We start from the raw sequence: 27,808 nt of genomic DNA, 5'->3' as shown, positions 1-27,808 counted from the left end.
CAGTATGGAGTAAACCTGGTCACGGTAACTTTTAAGTCTAATGCTGCTGAAATGTGCCAGTTTAGGTGTAGTACAGTGTGATGATGCATAGAGATATAAGGACTACTAAAGCAATGACTGCAACATATTCTTTAATGTTCTCCTCAGACTCAGAGCATGAGTTTGTGGTTTGAGTCTGTGGGGAGGCAACATGTCCCTGACAGAGGTCTCAGCTTGTAGCAGAGGGCTGCTTACTCACTTCAGTAAATCAGTTAATTGTTACTTTCCTCCCCTTAGGAAAAAGTTCCATTGAAATTATTTGGTTCATGTTTGAGTGGTTTGAGGGTTTTTTGCCTATGTGGGTTTCATTTTCTAGTTTTGTGTTTGGTGGGTTTGTTCCGCAATGGCATTGAACTCTGGAAGCTAATGCAGGGAAGAGGTGTTTGCTGAAACAGCAGATCCTAATCATAGCCAAAGGGTTTCAACGAGTCATTTGGCTGAATAATTTCCTTGCTCAGTCCCCCTTCTCCATCTATTCAATGATGAAAATAGCCTGAAATCTACTTGACCTTCTGCCTTGTTAATAAGTGCAGTTAACAACCCCTTGTCCTAATGAGCAAGAGCAACAAAATTACTGTGTACTACCAAATTTAATTAAACTGTGTTTCAGGAAACCGTCCTTTAAATGGTAACTTATATCTCCTTGGCATTGGCTTCATCTTTCCTTTCTCCAACTTCATTGCCCTTTAGTTACTCTTCTCCCTTTAATTAGTACACCTTTTTTTCATTTTTCTATGTCTCTTTCCTCCTTATTTTTCCTTCTTTTTTAATTCAATGTAATTTGGCTGGTCAGGCACTTAAGTGATGTGAACCCTATGTAAATATCTCCAAAATGAGATGCAATCTGCTTTTACTGCTGCCTCTAGAAACGTGTGCATGTGAAGTGTCAGAACACAGCAGAGATCTGGGGTTGATAACGGGAACTGAGGGATGTGCAGGAGGGGCAGACACTCCTTAAAGGAAACAAGGAGGGATGTGCAGGAGGGGCAGACACTCCTCAAAGAAAACAAGTGAACAAATTGGATCTCTGTTTAAGATTGAAAAAGGAGGTAGAAAGCCCCAGAGGCTTCTCCTCAACTCTTCATCTCTTTGCTGCCTTTTGCAAATGCTGGGTGAGAAGGCACCATGGGCAAGCCTGCTGCAAACTGACTCACTACTGTGCTCAGCTGTTGTTGCAGCCCTGTGGCACAGTGCACATTCCATCCCAGCCAGGCCCTCATGCCTTGCTCTGCACACTGCTTTCCAACCCGATAAAAACTTCTCTCTGTGTGCAGGTGCTGGCCATTTCACAGGTGGGCTCTGTGCATGCATCCACCAAGAGCATTAGCTGGTCCACATGTGCTTACAGGTGTTTGGGCTCAATAAGCAAAGATGTGTTGACCAGACAGGCAAGAGATACTCTTTTTTATTCTTTATCTGTGTACATTTTTAGAGGGAAGAAATAATAATATACAGGCAATGGTGTTTATCCTAACTGGAGGCCTGATTTATGCCTCTCCTTCTCTCAAGGGTACTGCTCTCAGTGTTTATGTAGTGAAATGGCACTAGAAAATGAACATGCTTTGGAAACTATTTATGGGTTGGAATTGGCTGCTTTTCTGTTTAATGAAGTCCCTGTCTTTGAGTCTGTGCCATTTAATTAAGTGGTTTATATAATTACTCTCTGTCATCAGTTCTGTCCACTCTGGAAGGTTTGTGTTTTCTTACTGAAGAAGGTGTTGTATTTAATACTGGTTTGCAAGTCCTTCAATTTGGGAGACCAAACAACACAGAAAAATGCAGAATCCCCAGGTAAAGACACTTTCTGTAGCAGAGTGGACTGAGTGGACTCAGGTGCGATGCTTCTAAGGTCATTCTTTTCTCCTGATGTACCAACACTTTCTCTTATTCCTACTCTTTTTAGGAAGAGAAGCTATGATCCAATCTCTGTGTCAATAAAGACAACATCTGTGTGCGCTGAGCAGAACAGGAATGGTTTCAGTTGGGAGGGACCTTAAAGACTATCTAGTTCCAAACGCCTGCCACGAACAGTAACGCTTTCCACTAGATCAGGTAGCTCAAAGTCTAATCTAACCTGGCCTTGAACAGCCTGGCTCTTTGATATAATTCTAGAGACATTTCAGGCATATCAAAGGTCTGGCGTCATGAAGAGGTAGCACCTCTTCATGCCCTCAATGGCTGTTTTCTGTAATTCTGTAACATCACTTGGATCAGTGGAGTCACACAAACCGCTCTTGCTTCAGAGCTTTCTCTGCATCCTTACCTGTTTCACCTGTTACTGTGTGCTGCTCATCGGAGGGAGACTCCTTCTGAGTAGCAGTTACTTTGGTGGTAGAGATTTTGGAGTAACCTGGTTCTCCATGAGAATTTATGGGCGATGTATTCCTTCTGACTAAACAGAAAGTCCTATTTAGCAGATGCATTTCCAGTTTTTCCACTTGATCTTAGCTTTGGTAAATTGAGACAGATCCTTGCATGTCCTGCTGTTACCTTTGGGGTTCTTTAAAACTGTTTTCCTTTCTTGTTGTTTTCTTAAACTCTCAGATGTTCTCTTGATTCTTAAATTCCAGGTTTAAGAACTAGGCATAGTTTTCTGTCAACAATTCCATAATAACTTTACAATCAATCATTATTATTCCCCTGTTTATACATTATAGGATTTCAGTAGCCTTTTTAAACACTATGTTGTACCATAATCTTATGTGTCAGCTGCTTATCACCCACATGATCACAAAGTATGACAGGCATGAAAAACCTTTTTTCCTTGCAGACTGGTGCTACAGTAGCACATACAGAGAGGAGACAAAAGTTTGCTTTCTTCTTGAATGGGGTTGGATTAGTTTTACATAAACTGTGAATGCAGTGCTTTCCTCACTAGCTCCCAGCTCATTATTTGCAATGTGGGTCAATACAGTGGCCTTTTGAAATCTGAAGTGAGTAGAGGACCTAAGCAAAAGAACAGTAATTGCATTTCAACAGAGATCATTGAATCTCAAAGTCATTATCTTCACAGATTTTGATTTCCATATACATTGCTAAAGGAAAATGTCATCAGGCCCAGCAGTAAATTGTTTAAAGGACTACACAACCACATTTTCTTCGTTAACTGTTTGTGGGCAGGGTTTGTTCCAGCTTTTGAAGAGACAGAGGGGGACTCCGGTAAATATGTCTGGAACAGATTGCAGTTGCCTTCTATTCATTAATCCCTTCAGCTCCTGGGAGCAAACAGTACAGCAGTACTGCTTGGATTAACCCTGAGGCTCTCCAGGTTCCCTGATGTACTTTCTCACATTGACGTGGTTCATCTTGATTCTTATCTCCTTCTCATCACAGCATTGGTTGTAATGTGGGTTAATTATTAACGTGATACAGATTTTTTTATAAAGGTCACACATAAGAGAAACAGGAACCTAAATGAAAACTTGAGATTTGGTTCCAACATAAAAGCCTTATCTGGATGAACTGGCTGTTAGGCTCCAGGGGACAACCTCTGGTCAAAGCTCCTGCTCCAGAACAGGAGTAGGTGATGTGCTGCCTGTTTCTGCAGTGGTTGGGGGCTGCTGATCTGTTAAAGTGGTGACGTGCAGGGGATTTATGACTGTGGAAAACAAAATAATAGCACTTTGTATGTTGACACTCTGCCGTTACTTGAAATTCCTGTCCATTTTGTACTTGCTAAGATTTGGAGGTTTGAAATGGCACTGGAATAATTTACAGAAGTATTTCACTGAAGTGTGCTGGACTCAGTGCTGGGAAAAGGAGCAATGGGAGCCTTGCAGGTACCCTAGTTCTTGGGGGAGAATGAGCCAAGAGGGGCAGGGAGGGAACTGGTGACACTGTGCTGCCCCTATGAAGTCCTTTAAAAAAAAACCAAAATTTATAGATTTGCTTTTCAGAGTATAAGCCATATCTGTCTTCCATGCACAGTTATAAAACCATAATGCAGAAGGGCAGATTTTTATTTACCTCATGCCATGACCTAAACCATGAGGGAGGGACTTAGAGATCACTTGTCTGTGCACCTGCCTTTCTGCACGAGAGCCTGTAGGTACAGAACAGCTCTGTGTAAACCACCTGGACAAATCACTTCAGCTAAAAGTAATGGTCAGGACTGCAGTGAGCCTGGCAGTCCAGATCAGCATTTCTCTAAGTGCACTTCATATGGTGCTGTCAAACAGATGGTTGGGAACAAAGGACACAGCAATGCTGGTATGTTTCTGTGCTAAGCATTGTAGGAAATGCACATTCCCAGCTGTCTATAAAGTGCCTTATGTGCTCATCTCTTCATTACCTGATGTCTTCATCTTGGAGGCATCACAGTAAGTATGAGTGTCCTGCATGTGCAGTTCCCTGCGCTTCGTAACTAAGGTGGTATCAAGCCATTTAAGGAAGTGCTTGCCAAAACTGTGACTTTTACAATGAGAAAAATAATGTCTTGTTCCTTAACTTCCTTTTCTAAATGAATTAAATTATTTTAAAGACTTTTTTCTTTTCTTTTTTTTTTCCCCAGATTAAGAAACTAAAATGGAATGCAGGTTTCTAACCAAATGGTTGAATTTTGGTCAGGTTCTAAGCAGGTGAACATAGAATCTTTTTCATAAAAAGAAAATAAAATCTGGCATAACAAACTAATTTTTAAAGTGTTTCAGCCCAGACCAAATCTTTCTGGTTCTTGTAATGGTTTCTGCTTGCCAGAAAGTGATGTCTCTAAATCAGGAGAGACCATATAGGCTAAACTATTTCACTATACTCACTTTTTCTTTGCTTGGAAGGAGAGAACAATGGCAAAGAAAGGAGAATGCTTCTTGCTATTTAATTGAGTCTAATAGGGTATAAATGCATTCTTCCCTTATCTAAAGTAGCAGAATGAAAGGCTTCTGGTAAAACTGATTCTTCATAAACCATCTTGTATCCCACTGCTATTTGGAAAAGCATCTGCACAGAAACACTTGTAGAAATCCCCTGGAGTAGTTTTAAGGCACTTTAATTGCTGGTGAAGGCATTCATTTCAGGATCTGCGCTGATGCAAGGTTACAGTCACAAAGTTTGAAACATATTTTCTCAGGGGTTGCACAAAGTGGCAGTCATTTTGAAAAATGGATTTATTTTTTTTACCCTGCTATGTTGAACTTGATGAGCTCAGTAAAATACAAAATGCAGTATTTTTCTATATAAAAAAATGCTTGATGCCCAGCTTACAAAATGAGCAGTTCAACGCTCATGTAGAGATAGTTGGGTTTATGACATTTCAACCATCATTTCCTGTGGTATTTCTCTTTCACTTCTGCTTTTTTATGCTAATACTAAAAAAAAAAAAATTGATCCCCCATTGCTTAGGTTTGATTACAGTAGTATAAGAAAGTGCTTCAGCTCATCCTGGTTGGGTGAAATTTTTCTGGCAGTTCTTCAGCAGTTGCAGTCCCTGCTGGCATAGCAGTATAGGCACTTATATTTAGTAATCACCTGTGACCTTAAATTGCAGTTTGGCACCTAGATTTTTGTGTGCTGTTAAGTGGTAATGGACAAATATTTTTGTGCATTTTAAAACATTTTTAGCATTTCCTAATTTAACGTTCAGCTCATCTATGTTGACAATTAAACAGTTAGCATAAAAGTTGGCTTAAATCTTGATATACCTTTTTTTTTTTTTTTTTGTACTTCATTCACACATATTTTGTTTTGTTCCATTAGCTAAATCATGCTTCTTGGCAAATAGAGATATTAGTTTTGTATGCTAAATATTAATGTCCTCTACATCTGGCCATGTGGGTATGGTAGTCATTAATTATTGCTTGTCTTTTGTGTCTGTGTTTGTGCATTTTCTGGGATTTGTGAAACACATCACCTTTACAATAAGCTTGAGCTTCCAATTTGTTAAAACTAGTAGGAGTATTATAAATAAGTGCTTTGTTTGTAGCTAATTTTCAGTTTTATTTAGCCAGTAATCTTAATTCTTCTCCTAAAAAAGGAGAATTAAATGAAATAATAATTGACTTCCTAGCACAATTAAGATTCAGTTTGTCTGTGCATATGCAATTTAAGTGCTAATGCATTTCCTTTTAGCAATATAATAACTCCTCTTAATCTCATTATTCTTAATATATTTATTAGGTATTTTTTGGTTGCATATATGCAGTTGTCTGAACAGCCAGAAGAAATATACTTGGTTGAGTAGCCATCCCATTGAATTCTCTGGGTGTATTTTTGCAGAGTCACGGGAGGGCTGAGGCTGGAGGTGCCTCTGGAGACCATCCAATCCAACCTCTGCAGGAGATGGGGCAGACAGAGCAAGTCGCTCAAGAACACATCAGTTAAGCTTTGACTATCTGTAAGGATGGAGACTCTACAGCCTTTCTGGGAAATCCACCTCAGTGTTTGACCCCTGTCCCATAAATAAAAAGTTTTTCCTTAGGTGTAAATGGAATTTCCTGCATTTTAGTTTGTGCCCATTCCCTCTTGGCCATTCACTGAGCACCACTGAGAGGAACCCGTCTCCATCATTTGTGCTTGTCACATGGGTGAGATCCCCCTAAGCATTCTCTTCATTGGGCTGAACAGTCCCAGCTCTCTTAGCCTCTCCTTGTACAAAATATCACAGAATGGTTTGGGTTGGAAGGAACCTTAAAGGTCATCTAGTTCTAATCATCTTCACTGGACTCATTTCAATATGTCCTTTGTCTCTTGTACTGGGGAGCCCAGCACTGGATCCAGCACTCCAGATGTACCTCACCACTGCTGAGCAGAGGGGAAGCATCACCCCTTGACCTGCTGGAAACACTCTGCCTAATGCAGCACATTGTGCTGTTGGCCCTCCTTGCTGTTAGGGCACATTGCTGGCTCATGGTCAGCTTATTGTCCACAAGGACCCCCAGGGCCACTTTCAACCAATTTGGTTAGCCCCAGGGCTATCCTGGTGCATGGGGTTGTTCCTCCCAAAGGGCAGGACTTTGCAGGTCCTTTTGTTGAACTTCAAAAGGTTACTGTTGGCCCATTTCTCCAGCATGTCCAGGTCCTTCTAAGTGGCACCATGACTAAGTGCTCCTCCTAGTTTTGTACCATCTGCTATACTGCTGAGGGTACACCCTGTTCCATCATCCAGGTTAATTAATGAGAATATACTTGATTTCCTTGCAAGTAGGATTCCACTTTGTAGCTGTATGAATCAAAGGATTTGATTGCTTTCATCAGTAATAGTTCTCATAGTGGTTAAGCAAAACATAGAGGAATATGTGTTTTGACTTCATCTATGTGCTTTTTTGAATGCTTTCAAATCAATAAGGTATGCACTAAAGGGTTTAAACTTGGGTTGTGTGATAGACTTCAGGATACTTATAAACAGAAATTGTTGAGTGGGTGTATTCATATGGAGAGCGGTCCTGGCTCTTGCAGAGATGTGACTTAATAATTTCATCAAATATTGGAGAAGTGATAAATAATAATGTTCAGGTAATGATCCAGAGAAATTGGAATCATTTGTTGGGTGAACACATGCAAGCAGCATGCATTTCACTATAATCAACTGTAAATTTTTAAACCTAATATTGCACAGTGTAGGTCATTAAAAAAAGATTTAGGGGCTACGTGCCTGTCCTGGGTTCAGCAGTAGCAGTAATTTTTTCTCCTTCTTAGTAGCTGGTGCAGCGCTGTGGTTTGACTTTCGGCCTGGGAGCAGAGCTGATAACACCGATGTTTTTAGTTACTGCTCAAATGTTTAGACTGGCCATAGGACTTTGTGAGTCTCGTGCTCTGCCAGGGAGGAGGGGAGGCCAGGAGGAAGCAGAGACAGGACACCTGACCCAAACTGACCAAAGAGGTATTCCATACCACAGCACGTCATGCCCAGGATGTAACTGGGAGTTACCCAGAAGGGCAAGTGCACTGCTTGGTTAGGCTAGTTATCAGTCAGTGTGTGGTATTGTATTCTCTTCCCTTGTTATTTCTGTTATCATTATTATCATTGGTGGTAGCAGCAGTGGTTTGTGTTGTACCTTAGTTACTGGACTGCTCTTATCTCAACCCATGGGGGTTACATTATTTCAGTTCTCCCTCCCCTCCCTCCAGGAGTGGCAGGGGGAGAGGAAAGAAAGAGGGGTTGGGATAGTAGAAACTGTGTGGCTGACTGGATTTAAACCACGGCAATGACCTTCTTCATGAGCTCTCAAGGCAATAGTGAGCCAATAGCATAATGCAAATGGTTAATAAATGCAAGGAGTGAGTCTGGTATTAGTAAGGCTTCCTCAGTGGTGTAATACCTTGCTGTGATGATTACCCCTAAAGAACAAAGTTGGAAAATAAGAGTGTTCAAAGGACAACCGTATGAATGCTTGAAAAGATTAGAAAGTGTGTGAAATAATGTGATGCACAGTAATGTTACCATTCAGTGAGCTCCATTTATTGAGTTTATCAATGAGAAGATAATGGGGTGATTTGATCAATTTGCATGGATTTAAGTGAGAAAGAGGAATGTAGGTGAGCAGATTTTTTCACTTGATTCAGTGACTGAAAGTCATAGATAATAGCAGATGCAGACTGGAAATAATGTGAACATTTTCTTTGGTATGGGAATTTATCCTGTAACAATAAAGATAATTAACTTCCAAGGGCTATGGAAGATTCTCTGTCTCTGAAACAGTCGCTTATGTATTTTTCAAAATGATTTATTAATTTAAACTATGAGACAGGAAAGTCCTATGGTCCTGATTCAAGATGCCAGACAAGATAATCACAACGTTCACTCTTGCCTTGATAACATTAATCTTTTAATTAGACATCCAGATTTCAGAGCACTCCTCGAAGCTCTGCCAATTGCAGTGAAGCCTCTGAAAAATCATTATCTGTTTTTTGAGTTTTTCCTCATCTGTAGAATAAGTGACTGCTTGGCTGTATTACATGGAGCATGGTTTTGTTAATTTGAATGAATTAAAATTAGTTAATAATAAAAAAAAAGACTTGTACAAGTATCTCAGTAACCACTCCCTCATAGGAAGGTGGAAAATAATTGGTTCACATTTATTCTCACCTATTCTGATCCATCTCCTGGATTTATAAGTACCATGCCAGCATTCTCATGTGTACAATCACTGCAGTGTCACACATTTCTATATGACTAATGTTAGGGGGAGTGGGAGGGAGAACAGAACATGTAATTTTTCCATTACAAATTTTGTTAACTGGCTTCTCATTCTAGGATGTTTCAATCAGTCTATTTAAGAAATGAGTGACAAGTACTGTCTTAAGGAAGAAACTAAAATGCGTCATTGAAAGCCATAAATCATTATCTTTTTTTTTTCTTCATCCTTTCTGTTTGGTGATACAATTATTTGGATTGCTTGTAGCCATAAATCTACATATAGACTGTGTCAAAAAAGACTAAGCTGTCTGTGCTCAAAGCATAAAGTCATAGCAAAACTCCACAGCAGATGGCTTTTTATTTCCATTTCATGGACACAAGTTGTCACTGGACGATTCATTATTCTCTACAGTGGAAGCAGCTGTGGAGTACTGTAATTATGGATTTAATGTATCTCTGACAATCCAGTGTGAATACTAATTTGAACTTTATACATCTCTTCGGAATCAGGTTAATTTTCTCGTTATTTTATGGCTTTGATTAACTAACGATGTTTGTGAGGCTAATATTTTTCCTAATACAGAGATAAATTGTGCATGGATTGCAAAATAATATTGGTGTATCTGGTGTTCAGTCTTACTGAAGGTCCTAGAAGAGCCTTTCTGAGTTCCCAAATGTTTTCAAGTATTATGCTTTTTCTAGGAACCTTGTTTTAAATTGTGAGTTTGGCTTTCCTAGGATACATATTGATCAATATTAAATTATTTACTTGAATATTTATTTCTTAGGGAAAAAAGACACTTTAATAGAAATAGTAGGCTAATTGTACCAAAAGTCTGTGTTACGGGAAAACTCTGCTAATGGGTTTCTGTTGGCATATTTGTCCCTTAAATAGTTCCTTGCTTTAGAGGGCAAATGTCTTGGTGCCATTTGTAGATCTTGTATTATCCTTTTGGGAGCAGATTATTTTTTGCTATCATATGTTTTCCTTTTGAATAACTATTCATAGCTTCATGTCCTTATTCCATGAGGTTTGCCTCAGCAAAATCCCACTTTGGGGCTTCTTTGGAGATATTTGTGATTCATGCTGATGAAGGAGAGGCATCTGATCCTAAATACTGAGTATGAGATGGGAGAGTCAGGGCTGATGTACGGCTGTTTCTCTGAAATCGGTTGAAGTGGCACTTGTGGGCCTGGAAGCAGAGTTTTTTTATCTCCTTCAGTCAACACCAGACATTCCTGTACTGCAGTGTGAATAGGCTGAGAAGGTGGTTTGTCTGCAACAAGTTTAGCTCTTAGGGAGGCAGGAACCCAAAGAATATTCTTCAGCTTTTTCTTTCCTATAGTAAGCATCTGACAAACCAGCACGATGCCAAGAAACAACTATTGAAATGACAGTAAAATGGGAACAGATACTCCCTATGCTGCACCATGTTTGAAAATGACACGGCTGGGCAGGGAGAATGTGGTTATAAGGTTGTCTTGGTTTGCCCCTGGAAACAGGGAGATCCCTACCAGAGTGAAGTGGGTCAAGGGGAGATTAACATTCAGGTCCTTTATTTAATCCAGGATGTGATTTCTTTAACCTAGCAATCTGATTTTTTATATATATATGCAAATATATGTAATTTTGCACTACAAATTTTTCAAATAAATAGGAGAGCCTTATAGCATTGCTACAAAAATGTCACTAACAGACTCTATGGAATACATTTCTTGTTCACGATCTTACCATGCCATGGTTTTTACCATCCTATTGGGAGTTATCTAATACGTTAAATGCACTGTTCCTACAATAATAGAATCACAGAATCATAGAAAAGTTAGGGTTGGAAAGGACCTTAAGATCAACTAGTTCCAACCAACCTGCCATGGGCAAGGACACCTCACACATGTTACACAAGGCTTTGTTCAGCCTGGCCTTAAACACCACCAGAGATGGAGCATTCACAGCTTCCTTGAACAACCTATTCCAGTGCTTCACCACCCTAACAGGCAAGAATTTCTTCCTTATATCCAATCTAAACTTCCCCTGTTTAAGTTTTAACCTGTTACCCCTTATCAGTGTAGTCCCTAATGATCATTCACAGCCTCCTTGGGCAACCCATTCCAGTGCCTCACCACCCTAACAGGAAAGAATTTCTTCCTTATATCCAAACTAAACTTCCCCTGTTTAAGTTTTATCCATTACCCCTTGTCCTATCACTACAGTCCCTAATGAAGAGTCCATCCCCAGCATCTCTATAGCCCCCCCCCCTTCAGATACTGGAAGGCTGCTATGAGGTCTCCATGCAGCCTTCTCTTCTCCAGGCTGAACAGTCCCAACTTTCTCAGCCTGTCTTCATATGGGAGGTGCTCCAGTCCCCTGATCATCCTCATGGCTCTCCTCTGGACTTGTTCCAACAGTTCCATGTCCTTTTTATGTTGAGGACACCAGAACTGCACACAATACTCCAAGTGAGGTCTCACGAGAGCAGAGTAGAGGGGCAGGATTACCTCCTTTGACCTGCTGGTCACGCTCCTTTTGATGCAGCCCAGGATACAGTTGGCTTTCTGGGCTGCAAGCGCACACTGAAGCCAGCTCATGTTCATTTTCTCATTGACCAGCACCCACAAGCCCTTCTCGGCAGGGCTGCTCTGAATCTCTTCTCTGCCCAGCCTGTAGCTGTGCCTGGGATTGCTCCGACCCAGGTGTAGGACCTTGCACTTGGCATGGTTAAACTTCATGAGGTTGGCATCAGCCCACCTCACAAGCGTGTTAAGGTCCCTCTGGTTGGCATTCCTTCCCTCCAGCATATCAACCGAACCACACAGCTTGGTGTCATCGGCAAACTTGCTGAGGGTGCTCTCAATCCCACTGTCCATGGCACACAGTAATGAATTGTGTGGGTGGTTTTTGGTTTTGTTTTAAAGGTGTGAGTCTAGAAACATGTATATAAAAGTATTTCTGCTAAGGAGTGCTAGTCTGAAATATGGAATGTGAAATTCTGAATGGGATCATTATGTATTTCCAGTAGGACCTGTACTTGAAATCTTTTCCATGAGCCTTTAAGTGATTGAGCTGTACACAAAAGTCAGATGGTGGCAGTGACAGACTTCCACTCTCTGACCCCGGGAGCACCAAACACATGTGATGGGTCCAAGGGGATTCTGGAGAGTCTTAATCCTGGAAGATACTCTGAAATGCTTGATCTGCATGGGATTCAGCAGCCCAATTTGCATGGAAGGCTGTTTCTCTGGGATCCCCTAAAGCTTAAGAGAACAACATGAAAGATTTGTCTGTGGTGATGATGAGATCAGTGGTACTAAGACTTTCAAGCCCGGGCATGTTTGCTGGAGTGAGCAAGGGAGCATTTGCTCCCTAGACTGCACTTGATAGGAACAGAATTAGCAGGTCTCCTTACAGCCTGAGAGAACCTCTTTGCTGTCTTCATCTTCTAAATCTTGATGCTTTTGTGTGCATAGAAGTCATTTGATCTTTTATCCCATTTTTTTAGGCATCAAAGCTAAACTGACTGGTCTGTAATTCTGTTTCTCTCCCTTTATACTATTTTAAAAGTAGCCCTGACATTTGCTCTTTTCAAATAGTGGCTCAGCATCCTCTGAATTTTCAAAGGCCGAGATTGTTAAAGAGACTGTTTCAGCCCATTACCTGCATATACCTGAATGAATTTCATCTGGCCCAGCCAGCTGGAAAATATCTAATCTTTATAAGCACTTTCTAACATGTTCTTTCTCTATTCTGTCTTGAGATTTTGGCTATTTGCCTCTGATATTAGCTGCCAGTTGAATGCAGCAAGGTAAAGATAGTGTGTACTGTAGCAAAAAAAGACATTAAATACTTCAGCTTTTATGGCATCATTTGTCAATAGCTTTTCTACTTCACTGAGCAGTACAGCAACATTTTGCCTGTTTTTTTTTTTTTCTTATTATAAATGGACTTGTAGAACCTTTTCTTGCTACTTTTGCTAGCTTAAAGTAATTTTTTTTCTTTAATCTCACTTGTTTCTCGGTGTTTGTTATTCTTTTACGCTCACCACGGTATTCTGACTGTGTATATATGTCTCCTCCTTGAGTTTGAGATCACTGAGCAGCTTAGGACTTAGCCAGGTTAATTCCTAGGGTTTTTTTCTTCATTGGGATAGTTTTCCCTTGTATCATTTCTTTTAAGGAAGCCCTTATTCCCCATACCTTATTTTCACCTTTGTCTTGCAGCTGTTGGTCCTTTGGTACTGTTAAGCCTCCGAAATTTTTAAGTGCCCTTCTTTTAAAGTCCTTTGTCTTTATTATGTTGTCTTCTCCCTGAAGAGTTAATTGTCACCTTCATGCAAGTTGTCTTTTGCCTTCCTTATCTTGAGGCTTCTCAGTGCTGGGACACCCTGCACCCAAGTCTTTGCTACTATCACCAACACACTCTGAGGTTTCTGACAACCTGTGCTCTGAAATACATTTCCTATAATGTATCTGAGCTGTTGCAGTACTTCATTATACCCTATGCTTTGGGAATTATTCCAGTTCCTGGTTAAAACACCCAACCTCTATTTTTATCAGTGTCTGGTGGACCTGTGCTGTGGTAGTGACCTCTGCTTCTCTCTCTTACATGATCTGTATTTCCGTAGCCTTCTTTCCCAGTAAATTGTATCATCTGTTTTAACAATCTAGTCTTGTGAATTATTTACTGAGCCTCTCTTGTTGAAGCTCAATTATATTATAGTTTTGATACTGTACTAATTTCCTTTCAGCTCCTTTTGTGTGTCCACCACAATTCTTATAGAGATATCTAAAAGAGTCCACAGATCAATCCGACTTTTCATTACGTTTCCTTCCTATGAGATTATCATGGCCAACGCTATCTTCCACAGATAGTGTTCATACACTATGTTTAACCTGGAGGTGAACAAAGTTGAAATTCCTCTTTTTTTTGAGGAAGGAAACTTGTAGTGTTCCGTGTGTCTTTGGAGGGAAATGTGTGAAAAGGAGAGGCAGCAAGATGAGATAGAGGGATCTTGTTTTTTTAAATCCTTCGTTGGTGTATGTGTTACACTAGCAATACCACACTGTAAAATGGATCCTGTATTTTCCTGTGGTCTCTGCTGTTTGAGTAGGCAGACAGTCAGAATGAATTATCTCAAGAATATTAAGATCATAAATTTGTGATTTCCCTCCTCTCCCTGTAAATCACAGGATTCAGTGTAGAGTGTGGGTCTGAGGCAGTAAAGTCTCCATCTTCCATTTTCTAAATTGGAAAGCTGTGTTTGTAAATAATGGCTATTCAAACTAATTAGATGCTTCAGTTGCTTTATGTGCCAGTGTTCTGATCTTCCCATAGCTCTTGTTTGCAGTGCTCATTTTTCATGGGGTTGTGGAGCTGCTTAACACTTGCCATCTTAGAATCATAGAATCATAGAATAGTTAGGGTTGGAAAGGACCTTAAGATCACCTAGCTCCAACCCACCTGCCATGGGCAGGGACACCTCACACTAAACTGTCTCACCCAAGGCTTCATCCAGCCTGGCCTTCAACACTGCCAGGGATGGAGCATTCACAACCTCCCTGGGCAAACCATTCCAGTGCCTCACCACCCTAACAGGAAAGAATTTATTCCTTATATCCAATCTAAACTTCCCCTGTTTAGGTTTGAACCCGTTGCCTCTTGTCCTATCACTACAGTCCCTAATGAAGAGTCCATCCCCAGCATCCCTATAGGCCCTCTTCAGATACTGGAAGGCTGCTATGAGGTCTCCACGCAGCCTTCTCTTCTACAGTCTGAACAGCCCCAACTTTCTCAGCCGATCTTCATATGGGAGGTGCTCCAGTCCCCTGATCATACTCGTGGACCTCCTCTGGACTTATTCCAACAGTTCCATGTCCTTTTTATGTTGAGGACACCAGAACTGCACACAATACTCCAAGTGAGGTCTCACGAGAGCAGAGGGGCAGGATCACCTCCTTCGACCTGCTGGTCACACTCCTTTTGATGCAGCCCAGGATACGGTTGGCTTTCTGGGCTGCAAGCACACACTGAAGCCGGCTCATGTTCATTTTCTCATCGACCAGCACCCCCAAGTCCTTTTCCACAGGGGTGCTCTGAATCTCTTCTCTGCCCAGCCTGTAGCTGTGCCTGGGATTGCTCTGACCCAGGTGCAGGACCTTGCACTTGGCATGGTTAAACTTCATGAGGTTGGCATCAGCCCACCTCACAAGCATGTTAAGGTCCCTCTGGATGGCATTCCTTCTCTCCAGCATATCAACCAAACCACACAGCTTGGTGTCATCAGCAAACTTGCTGAGGGCGCACTGAATCCCACTGTCCATGTCAGCGATGAAGATGTTGAGTAAGACCGGTCCCAACACCCATCCCTGAGGGACACCACTCGTTACAGGTCTCCAGCCGGACACTGAGCCATTGACCACAACTCTTTGCATGCGGCCCTCCAGCCAGTTCTTTATCTACCGAGTGGTCCATCCATCAAATTGATGTCTTTCAAATTTAGAGACAAGGATGTTGTGTGGGACAGTGTCGAACGCTTTGCACAAGTCCATGTAGGTGACATCAACTGCTCTACCTCTGTCCATCAGTTCTGTAGCCCCATCATAGAAGGCCACCAAATTGGTCAGGCAGGATTTCCCCTTAGTGAAGCCATGCTGGCTGTCACCAAGCACCTTGTTGTTTTTCATGTGCCTTAGCATGCCTTCCAGGAGAATCTGCTCCAAGATTTTGCCAGGCACAGAGGTGAGACTGACTGGTCTGTAATTCCCCGGGTCATCCATTTTCCCCTTCTTGAAAATGGGGGTTATATTTCCCTTTTTCCAGTCATCAGGAACTTCACCTGACTGCCATGATTTTTCAAATATGATGGCCAGCGGCTTAGCAACTTCATTTGCCAGCTCCTTCAGGACCCGCGGATGGATTTCATCAGGACCCATGGACTTGTGCATGTTCAGGTTTTTAAGATGGTCTCAAACCAGATCCTCTCCTACAGTGGGCCCAAGGTCTTCATTCTCACAGTCCCTGCGTCTGCCTTCCAAGACTTGGGTGGTGCGCTCAGAGCCTTTGCCAGTGAAGACCAAGGCAAAGAAGTCATTCAGAACCTCAGCCTTCTCCAAATCCTGTGTAGCTAGTTCACCCGAGAGCTTCCTGAGGAGGCCTACATTGTCCCTGGTCTATTTTTTATTTGCTACGTGCCTGTAGAATCCCTTCCTGTTATTCTTAACATCCGTAGCCAAGTTTAATTCTTTAATCATACTTAATGCATTTTGTTGTAGGATACTCAGGTCACTTCTTGCATGTTTATACATGTGCCCATGCAGGTCTATCTTCTCTGTGTGCAAGCATTTGCATGGAGAGTCACATAATTTGAGAGCCAGCCCTGCTGCTCAGCCATACTACTTCTGTCCAAACCAACAGTGGGGTGAATGGTGAGGAGATTCCATTGCCACTTGGAGATTCCATTGCCACTTGTTGCTTAGCTGATAACGATTTAAATTAGACCTGCTTGAGTGTTTCAGGTGCCAGAGATATGCAAGTTCCCTGTGTTTGCTTTGGTGAAAACCTGAATTTTAAGGGTCAAGTGGGTTGGTGAAGCCGGGCTATGGGATGTATTGAGCTGCAGAACCTGCAGAACATGTTGAAGGTGAGCAGGGATGCAGCTGTCTCTTATGGGTGTTGTCATTTTCCACACGCCAAATAACCCTACTTTCTGTGTTGAAAACCTTTCTGAAATTGCCCAGTGTGACTGTGTAAAGAGACTGCTTTGTCAAGCCACCGCTTGACTTTTGAAGTAGCTTCATGAAGCCTTTAATTAACCGTTTTAGACCTTCCCTACAGATACAGGATACACTTCAGGAAAGCGGAGCGAATTTTAGCAGGCAGGTAGCATAATATATAAAAATAAAATTTACTTTGGATATGTGTTTCTGATCAATCAAAAAATGAGGGCAAGTTTGGTAGTTACAGAAGGATACTGGCTGCATTTGAGGTTCAGGTTATTGCATAACGAGGGATTTTTCAGCATTTCCTGATGTGATTTTGAAGTAGGGTGGTGCTGGTTTTTTTTAGTGAATAGAGAAAAATGTGAATATTTTGTAAGTTCTGCAAGTATATTTCATTGTATGTGGATACTTTAAAATTTATTCTATATAAATGAAATATTGGTTTTCCATGGTAAGTTGAAATAACCCAAAGTCAATTAAGGTTTTAAAGTCAATCCTTTATTCAGTTTGGAGAAGGGTGCTTCAGACTGAAAACAGATTCATGGGGGATGCTGCAGTTTCAATTTTAAAAGAGAAATGGGTAAATTCGTGCCAGAAAATAGGTTATTGTGATGGAGAGAGGTAACAGCTCAGCAGTGAGTGTTTCTGTCATGTTGCTGGTTTGTGACCATGGTCTGTGGGTCTGTGCCTGCCTGAGCAGGCCCACCGTTTCTTCATTTCTCATTGCTGCAGTGCCTACAGCTTCAAATTACTTTTTCATAAGGATGGTGATAAGAAAGACTGACCAGCAAATGTTGTACAATTAGTTGTATCTATAATAGCTGAGGTCAAATGTTCTCCAGGAGCAACTGTGTCTGTAATTCCTTCCTGCAGGAGTAAGAGGGACCACATAGAGGAAAAGTAGATAAAGTTATTTTGAAGACTCAAAGTAGGGGTTTTTCCCTTAACTTTGGCCTGTGAGACAAATACATATTTAATGGAAACATATTTCAGGAGTGTGAGGGGTGTCCAGCACTGCCTGGAGTGGTGGGATGCTCTGCTGGCAAGCTGCGGTGAGCGGCATAGAATCATGCAGTGGTTTGGGTTGGAAACTACCTCAAAGATCATCAAGTTCGAAGCTCCCTGCCATGGGCAATGACACCTTCCACTAGATCAGCTTGCTCCAAGCCCTGTCTAACCTGGCCTTGAACACTGCCAGGGATGAGGCAGCCACAGCTTCCCTGGGCACCCTGTGCCAGTGTCTCACCACCCTTACAGGGCAAAACAACTTCCTCATATCTCTAACTCCGTCCTCTTTCAGTTTAAAACCATTAATTCTTGTCCTATCCCTATATGCCCTTGGAAAATGTCCCTCTCCAGTTTTCTTGTCTTCCCCTTTAGGTACTGGGAGGCTGCTCTGAGGTCTCCCCAGAGCCTTGTCTTATCCAGGCTGAACAACCCCAACTTGTTTGCATCCTGGAAAATGGGTCTCTGGGCTGCTTTATGCACCAGAATCCATAAGGGAGGTGCATGGAGAGAGTTTCTAGTCTGCTCAAAAGCTGAATATTGTGGTCTGTGTGGTGAGAATTGTGGTAGGATGGAAGACTATGGAAATTGTGGAAGTCTTTCTTTTTTAAACATTGTTTCATTTTTATTCACCCACTACAGTTAGCTTCTTGGTTTCCTTAATGCCAAATACATGCATGAACACATGCACTCACACCCTTATGCTTTTTCTTTTTTAGTATTCCAAGTACTGGAAGTGACTTTTTAAACCCGAGATAAAATTCCTTTTGTGCTGAATAGAGTATAGTACTATCTGTCTTCTTGCTGCAATGCAGATAGGGATGTAATTACTCAGATGAGGCTGATCACCTTTCTTGCTAGAAGAGTTTCTATCAGTTTCACCATTGCTCTACAGTTAAATCTTTAATAACATCTAGATGTAATGTGAGAGGCAGTGGATTAAGCAAGAGTGTTGGGTTTTGCTTCTCACTGAAGGGGGGGGGAAGCCCGCCTGTGAGATCACACTTGAAATGGGTGTAATCCTCAGCCTTGACGCCTAGAGAAAAACTTGCTGATTGGGTTGCACGTGGCTGGCGACAGCTGTCTGCCACGCCAGCCATGGCTGGTGGTCCCGATGGTTTTCCATCTGTTTGTACCCATCTGTCTCTTGATTTTCACTTGGGCTGCAAGATCTTTGGTATGGGATGGGTGTTTTTCCTTTCATGTTTACAGAGTAGTATACAAATATTCACTCATCTGGCACAAGATCTGTTCCAGAAAATGAGATGTTTTGTTTCCTACTCTTCAGAATGGCTGCCTGAGGGAGAGCACACAAGTACTCTGCCACAGAGTAAAACCTCATCTCGAAGGAAACATTAAACACAAATGCCTGAACTTGGACTAAAATAATAACTACACAGTGTATCTTTTGGCCTTCCCTTGGAAGTAAACCACTGTGAAAATATAACATTAAATACCCAGTCCTCATGTGGAGAGTTCCTTCAGTTTTCCTAGAGTAGTCTCATTTGTCTCACAGGGCTTAGCTTGCTGAAAAATAGAACACAATGTAAGGTTGCAATTTAATCAGCAATTGGCTTTGGAAAACTAAATATAAACCTAGGAAGAGCCAGTTTTTAAGTGGAGGTAACTTCTGGTCAGGTCCAGACCTGAATTAATACAACCTTGTGATAATTTGCTTTTCTGTTTTGTTTTGAGGTTGACAGGAAAGCTGGAGCAGTGGGCAGCAGCCTTTGATATGTTTTTCTCTTCCAGTTTTTTCCAGAGATGGAAAGGAAAAAAAACCAAACCCAAAACCATGGCAGAAAGAGGAATTCGCTAGTCCCTCTTATAGTGGGAGTGCAATACTTGCAGGAGAGGGATGCTGTTGCTCAAAAAACAGAAAGCAGGCTTGTGTTTGCATCTCACCAGGGCGTCTGAGCCCAAGCCCAAAGGCAGGGAGCTGTTCCAGTGGTGGGCAGGCTCTGGGGGACAGAGAGCAGTCAGTGTCCAGAGATGCACACTCTTATACACACTCTTATTAGTTACTATCATTTATGTTTTTGCACAAGGCTCCATAACATCGGTACAACCATGCCACCTTGTGTTAATTTCCGTTTCCCTATGGCCTTGAGCAGTCAGAAAAAAATCTACAAGGTTTTTCTGTGTGGGGATGTGTGTGTATATATATATATGTAACTTTTTAATGCTGTTAAATGTTCACCTCTATCTCCCTGTCTGAGCCTGGTTTGTATCAATGGCAGGTGAAGTGATTCCACTTCATACTTTAAAATTTAGAGTAAAGACATATTTCATAGTTGTATTTTCAAACTGTGTTAACAATGAAGAAGTTGAGCTATTGAGGTATATGTGCATCCCATCCAGCATGAGTAACTCTTTCTGGGCTGCCATAAGCGCCCTGATGAAAAGTGGGTTATGCCTCAAAAGAGATTTGGTCCATTATATCTCTAACTCCCTGGAAGTTTTGGGTGGGCAGGGGTCATTTTTACAGGGAAATGACCTGTGGATTTTGCACCATGAATGTAGCAGCAGTAAGTTTGTCTTACTGTAAGGAGTTATGTTTGAGAATGCTTTAATTTAAAATAATAATAAAAGTGCTATGGATATGTGTAGAGCTTTTTAAAAGCAACTGTATTAATTAAACCTTTGCCTCTTTCCTACCTAGTCGGCAGCAGAATATGTGAAGTCCCGCCTGCCTGAAGTCCTGAAACAACACCTTCAAGACTATGAGAAGGACAAGGAGAACAGTGTATTGTCTTACCAAACCATCCTGGAACAGCAGATTTTATCCATTGATCGAGAAATGCTGGAAAAATTGACTGTATCCTATGATGAAGCAGGTATATTTGTGTTTCTTTACAAGTTGCATGTTACTGGGAAAAGAAAAAAGCTCACTTTGTCTTTCTCCTGCATAGTAGGATTTGTGCAGGCAAACTGAACTTTGTCCTCAAAGGTATGAGGTGACTTAGTGAAGCGTTTCTTTCTCCTAAAATCAAGTTGAGATAGAAAATTTTCCACTTCAGTGACTGAATGCTAACTAGCTGAAAGGACGGTTATTTTTTTAGCGGTGCTTTGTCCTTTGTAATGCACTGATGTTGATTGATCTAGCTGTGCCTCTTTAGTGTCTCTGCAAGTGGTGCGACCTGGTTACTGTTATTTTCTCCTTCACTGCTAACTTCTTTTGAGGCTTACTTCGCTAAGAGTGTACTGGATAGTCACAGAAGCTGATTTTTAAATGGGACATGATGCATGTGGAAAGGCAAACCCAGATAGTTTGTAGAGTGCTAGCGACATTCTGACAGTGCAGTTGCAAGGGTTTCCATTTTGATATTTGTATCTTAATAATTAGGAGGTTTTCTTAGTTATAGGTAATACTTTTCACTAGCATTTTGTTTTAAAGTAGTTTGAAATGTCTTTCAGCTTTTAGATCTTTCAGAGTTGTGCTGATGCATGGGGGTCTTTGCAGTTACAGAGAAAAAATAGACGCTTTTGATGTTTTTCACTGATCTTCCAAAATAGCCACCTATATATGCTATATGTCTACTCCTTTGAATCATACTCAGTTTCTTGGTGTTTAAATAAATTGAAATTAACAACACAACCTTGTAAAGAAAGGATCAAACAAAAGGAACAGTTTATTATTTTACTGCTGAGTTAGTATTCACTGCAACAAGTGGACAGTCTGTTTGGAGGTCTGTATGGACGAGCCACATGTTTCCACTCCAGGTGTGTCATGCCTGCTCACTGCACTCCCCCCAGTATCACATCTCTCAGTGTCCTTTATTTCTTAGCTCTATTGAAAGACACTGCTCTCTCTTTCTCCACTTTAACCACTCGTGGCTGAGAGCTGCAACAGACATTTGCAGCCCTACTAACCAGCCTCAGGCAGCCTTGTAGTACAAGAAGACAGTTTATATTTAGTATGTCCCCATTTTGGAGTTTTTCTTAATCCCCAGTGACACTTTCTTGTTCTCGTATTCCCCTGACTGTACCTGACACCATGGTGCCTTTGCAGAATTGTGCTGAGCTCAGCTCCAAGTTTTCCTTCCAGCTGCTTTAGGCAGAAGCCTCAATCTCATAACTGGGTTTTTCATCCTGTTTAGATTGTGCTTGCCAGACACCAGCCCAAGTGGATCACTCGTTTGTTTGGTTAGGTGGCATCCTGCTAAAATTGCCATCACCTGAGTTTGTCATCGCTAGTCTGGCTCTGAAAAGCCAAGCACCAACATGCTGGTGTTATTTTGTCCTATTACTTTATACTCACGCTACAGTGCCCTGAAGTACTTAAAATGCTCAAACTACTCAGCAATTTAGTTAAGCCTCCTACTCTGACTCCCACTCACCAGCAATATGATTCTCTTAAGCTACTTTGATCTCAAAGGCACTTGAGCAACTTAAAAAGCCATTTGTAGACTGTGCGTTCTGGGTACTTACAGGGCCCTGAGCTTTAGTAACTTCAAGTAATTACAATGCTCTGTTACTTTATCAATTATATTCACACGCTCACCCAATAAATAAGCCTGATTCTCTTACAGTGCTTTGATTCCAAATGCTCTCAATCCCCACACAGTGCTGTTTGCAGACTATACGTGTCACATACTTAAGGAGCTTGGAGTCATATGAGTTCTAGAAGGACAGCAGAGTTAAAATAAGGGTGCAAGATACTTGTTTAATCGGATATGGCCTGTTTTTAACGACACGTAAAAAATAAGCTTTGAAAGTTGTTGCTTTCTGTTGCTCCTGTTTATGTTTTTTAATGCAGAATTTACCATTCTAATGAATCTTGTAAATCTTTTACCCTGGTTTGGTCACTTCATTTCTGCAGTCATTTTGATCAATAGAAGTTTGTTAGGAAGGAGAAAATGGAGCAGAGGAAATTACTGACTCCTGTCAGGGAAAAAGAAATAATTTTCCTTTATTGAAAACTGTGTGTTTGTACAGAGAAAATAAAGATTTAAATTGCTTGAAACACACATTTGGGGATTTGTATCATGCAATAAAACAATCATGGGGAAATGAGAAGCTACATAAATAACTAGTTTAGGAAAGTCCTGTCGTATACACATGTTCAGTGAGACAAAGGGGCACAAAATCACAAAATGGAATATAGAAACCTTCAGAATTAGTTTTAAGTAATGATGGCGTGACAGCACAGCTCACTGTAGAGAGAAAGCAAGAATTTCAGCTTCCCAATCAGGTAGAGACACCTCTGAAAGATTAAAACATGGAGATGGCACCCGCTCATCATTCTAATCATGTCACTTGTTTACTACAAAAGCAAAAATGCTGCTACCTGCTCTTGAAGTAAGATCTGATTGTGAGCAAAGTGCAGAAAATGGGCAGTTAAATATAATTGCAGCAGCTGTTTGTGATCCTGAGTGCACCAGCTATTCAGCAGTGCTCAAGCAGTTGTGTTGGTGGCATTTTTCTTTTATTAGCATTTTTTGGTACCAAAATCAGTGTAATGAGATCAAGCTGCTGGTGGTACATACAAAATGAAAAAAGCAATCTTTAAAAGTCAAAATCATGAAAATAAAAGTGATTGTGATGTAAGGGGAAAATACAGCTTTGTCTGACAGCAGACTACGTGAGACATCAACAAAACCCATTCCAAAGAGCACTGTCAAGGGTTTAATTTCTGTAATCATGAGCAGTTGGAGTCCTATTCTGTGTCAGTCAGGAAAACTAGAAATTAAGTGTTTAAGGTATGTGATACCGGGGGCTCAGAAGCTGACTGTATCAGGGTGTTGCATATAGGGGAGCACTTCCACAGTAAGGGAGCAGGCCTTTCCCATCCAGGAAACCTTTCCATCCCTCTTGGAAGGGCCATTTTCCTATGATTCATGGAGTGCTCACTGCCAGCTGACTCTCTTTGCCCCAGCAATGTCTAGCAAAGTGGGTAGAATTCAGCTGCCAGAATAAAACAGAACTACGCTAAAATGGCTTGGGCTCTTGGTATAATTTTGCGTGTTGATTTGGCATTTCCAGCAGCATGCAATATTAATTACGTGCAGCTTTGATGGACTCAACATCCTAATGCCTCTTTTTGTAAATCATTCCCTTTAGGGAATCAATATATCAGAGCTACCAAATTAAATGAGTTTATCTAAAAATAGTCAAAGGTTGACAAGATTTTTAGCGAAGTTTGACTAAGGAAGCTTTATAAAATGAAAGCAGGATGAAAGTGACAGAGGGGTACAAATCCCCTCATAATCTTCAAAAATCCCTTCATTTAAAAAGTGGCATTCTTGACTCGCTAAGACTGCATAAAGTTGTGCAAGACTTTTTTTCCTGCTGAAAACTTGTTGGGTGTTAGTCCTATTTTTTTGATTTATAGTATCTCTGAACATCTGGGGTAGCCATCGACTATTCTGTCAGAATACAAGTTTAGGTATTTAAAAGGCACTTTGGGATTTAACTCTGGTGTGCCAAGTAGCTAAAGGCTGCTAGGAGATTCTGCTGGTAGTTTTGTGATGTAGTCGATAAGTTTTTCTTTAATGGGTGGCCCTTCTCCCTCAAAGTCCTATAGAAGCTGAGTTTCATTATTATGTGACAAAAAAGGTTAATTTCATTTTTCCATGCCCCGAAACAGTCATGAAAGATGCTGACATTCAGGCACTGCATCCAGAGCCAGAACATGTTTCCTTAACTAGTATTTGCTGGAGTGCCCTGTGTTTCCTGGAGCCCACTGCAAGGAAAGCAGGTGGCTGTTCCCTCACACATTCTCTATGGGGGACCCTGAGCTCATGCCTGGCTGGACCCTGTGAGTGCAGTTGGTGGTAGAGTTCATCTGAAAACTTTCAGATACAGTCGATGTGCACCATTGCTTGAGATGCTCACTGTCAGTACCATAGTCTTAAAGCGACTTTTTATGCTAGTGGTCTGTGTCCCAAATTGCCTGAATACTCCAATTTTAGCAACACAATTTATTTTTCTGGTTAAAATATAGTAAAATGTGGCCGTTGGCGCTCCAACACATTGGACTTCATTTCTGGAGGAGATGGGGGTTTGTACTCTGCCATACCCAGGTGCTGTGCTCTCCCTGAATCACAGGGTCCTTCAAAACAGGTGATGCATTATCCTCCACTCTTTGCTTCTGGTACAATTTAGTATATAATGAATGGATAAGGAATTAAATCAGCTCCTCATATTCAGCCTGTATTTCTGTGCTTTGCAGAAAACTGGGTATGGGTTCTCTAGTAGCTGCAGCTGTGAAAACTGTCATTGAGCACAAATCCAAAGCTCAGACCTTCATTCTGACTTCAGGACTACAACCCGGCATAGATCCAGTCCCATGAGCATTTGCTGTTGCTAGCAAAAATACATTAAAGCAAAAACATCCAAGATAAAACTTCAGCCCAAGAGACTGGGAAGTCCATCTGCTTCACACAAACTCCATGCTACTGTGGTCACACTGGGGGAAAGTTAACTTTAATCATCGAGGGGCCAGTGGTACCCCTTTTTCATTTATAGTCCTCCCTATCTGGCAGTGCAGGCAGGTGTTTTCCCTCAAAAAAAAGCGATTACAAGGAGAAAATGAGAATTAAAGCAGTAAAATTGTACCAGAAATATATCCTATAATTTGGGATAATAAATCCTCTGCTGGGAAAAAAACTTCTTTCCCACTGCGAAGAGCTTTGCCAGGTCAAGTCATCATTATGCTACATCACAGTGAAGATAAAGTAAATTATCTTTGCTGTGATGCTTGTCCCAAGGTGGCTTATGCTCAGCAGTGAGCCATTAAAAATGCAGAAAGAAATCTGTTGGGTTTGTTATGTTCTTCTTTGGAATAAATAAAAAAAAATACTGTTTTATAATGCACACTCATACTTGGCCATGCCTATGGTGTGTGTTTGACTGCTTCTTTTCATGGAGGGCTTGGTCTTCAGGGAAATAGGGGAACACGCTTTCAATAGTGGTGGCTTGTCAGGTGCTTAAATCCTTGTCCCAGCAAGGAGTCTGAGGAATATTTTCTTTTCCAGGCTCAGCTACAGCCGTTACCAGTAAGGCAGAGTATGGGCTTGCTCTGCTGACAGCATTGGGAAGAGCAGACAGCTGTAATCTCATAGTTATACAGTGATAATGGTCCAGCAAGAACATGTAATACTGCCAAAAACGAAATAGCCTGAGCCTGAAAATGTTTGAAAAGCTTTGACAAGTTTTTAGGAGGGATTTAAAGGATTTAGCGGGAAGGAAAGTTATACACTGAATATGATAAAAACAGCAGTTGCAAGACAGTGGGTTGCACAGAATGTGGAAGAACAACAATGGGAGAGCTCTAAATAAGCTTCAGTGAAGACAGAAGCCAGAAGCAATGTATTTTTCTGAAGAAAAAGCATGTACAGGCAAAGGATGGTTATAGTAGATTATGTGTTTCTATTGCATTTTAAGAGATGTTACTGGGTGGGATCTCTGTGCACTGTGCCAAGCGCCCCTTGGTAGGGGTGCAGTAAGCCAGTACATTTATTTTCTGATACGTTACAAACATGTCAACACAGCAGACATGTAACTACCAGCACTGAAACATTGCGTTGGGCAATGTTCGTTGCTGTGTCAAAGGCTTTTTTCTAACAGGGAGAAAACCAGCATGGCCTGCAGGCCACTGCAGGTGGCTACTTTCTCTCCAGCTCAGATTCAGTTTTTAAATGATTTTTAGGTATTTGATCTCTAGAACATGATCTAAACCAACTCCCTTCTCTGGGTCTTTGGTCACTGCAATGAGAACTCAATGTGGTGCCTTTTCCAAATAACACAGTAGAAGTTCTACTCTTTATAGCCAGATGATTACTGCTGAATTTATTTAATCTCTGCTTTACACTCCATGCTTTCTTTAGCTTATTTAATTTCTTTTACACATTAAACATACAGCTGAAACTTGGTCACCATGAACCAGGGCTCTGTTTTACTGCAGAGGACCAGTACCTACAGCAGAAATCATAAGGTAGTCACTGAGGATAAAGCTGGTCTCTTCTACTTTTTGTGTCTGCATTATAGACATCTGATTCTGGCCAACTTCTCTAGAGCTCTTCAGTAGTCACTGGAAAGAAAACAGCATTTCTGCTTTAGTATGTGAAAAGTCATTTCCTAAACATGGCTGCTGGTTTATGTTGTCTGTGCATTAGCTTTTGCTCACAGGTAAAACACAGGTAGCAGCTCAGCTAGCTAACAGGGCTGAACACCAGCCTAAGTGTCCCTGTAGGTGTGCGCATAAAACCATTTAAATCACATTTCAGGGTGTAGCTTCAGCATAAACTGTGTGACTGATTTCCTGCATTGTGGTCTTCCAGCTTTAGGCTATTGGCAGTGTTTGTAAACAACAGGCATGCATTTAAGCCAGCCCAAGCATGCTGTATTCTGCTCCATTAAAATATTTTTTCATTATTCATATAATTATAATCTCTCAGCAGAAGCTCAGAGCAGAAATAGCACTTTGACAGGTGCCTGTGAAACATTCTTCACTTCGTCATCTATGCTTGAAGTAGGTATTTAGCTGTTTAAATTTGTCAGCTAGCAGCCCATTTTCTAGGGTATTTGGTAAATACATTTGTATATTTGGTAGAACAACAAAAAATATTTCTATATATTTATATATATATTTGCTATCTATATTTTCTGAATATATATTTCTATATATTTGGTGAAACCTCTGTGCATGTAAGTGCAATGGTGACCCTATAGGGCTGTGTCAGGGAGTTTTGTGTTAATCACATGAAGCATTCTGTTTTCACTCAAGCAGATGTAACTTTTCAGTTTTACACTATGAATGCCTTGTACTCCTCCCTTTGGTATTTATACATTTGTAGCGGTTAAAATATAACTAAAAATTCTACTGTTACTAAAGTCTTGCAGAAAGGGAAGAAACCAAAGCAGCCCTGCAGAGTGCCAAGGATCAGAAGTGCAATAGAAAATGTTCTATAAACCATTTAATGGTTTTAGTCTAATTATAATACTAACTTAATTAGTATTGAATATTAACTGGCCATT

The 27,808-nt window shown here is 41.1% G+C and overlaps 1 protein-coding gene across 3 annotated transcripts in view; it reads left to right on the top strand.

Moving 5' to 3' along the window:
* Positions 1-27,808, top strand: part of PPM1L (protein phosphatase, Mg2+/Mn2+ dependent 1L) — a 105,193-nt gene that overhangs the window by 59,210 nt on the left and 18,175 nt on the right. For all 3 annotated transcript variants that reach the window (XM_061371657.1, XM_061371659.1, XM_061371658.1), the window contains exon 2: positions 20,490-20,664. In XM_061371657.1, coding sequence (XP_061227641.1) covers positions 20,490-20,664 — 175 coding nt within the window. The remainder of the gene's footprint in view (positions 1-20,489; positions 20,665-27,808) is intronic.

This window comes from Neopsephotus bourkii, unplaced genomic scaffold, assembly GCF_033783945.1.
Source record: "Neopsephotus bourkii isolate Nb327-2 ecotype Australia unplaced genomic scaffold, CSIRO-AGI_Nbou_v1 NB_1574, whole genome shotgun sequence".
Lineage (NCBI taxonomy): Eukaryota > Metazoa > Chordata > Aves > Psittaciformes > Psittacidae > Neopsephotus > Neopsephotus bourkii.
Note: the sequence above shows the minus strand (reverse complement) of the source record. Positions and strands in the feature narration are given on the sequence as shown.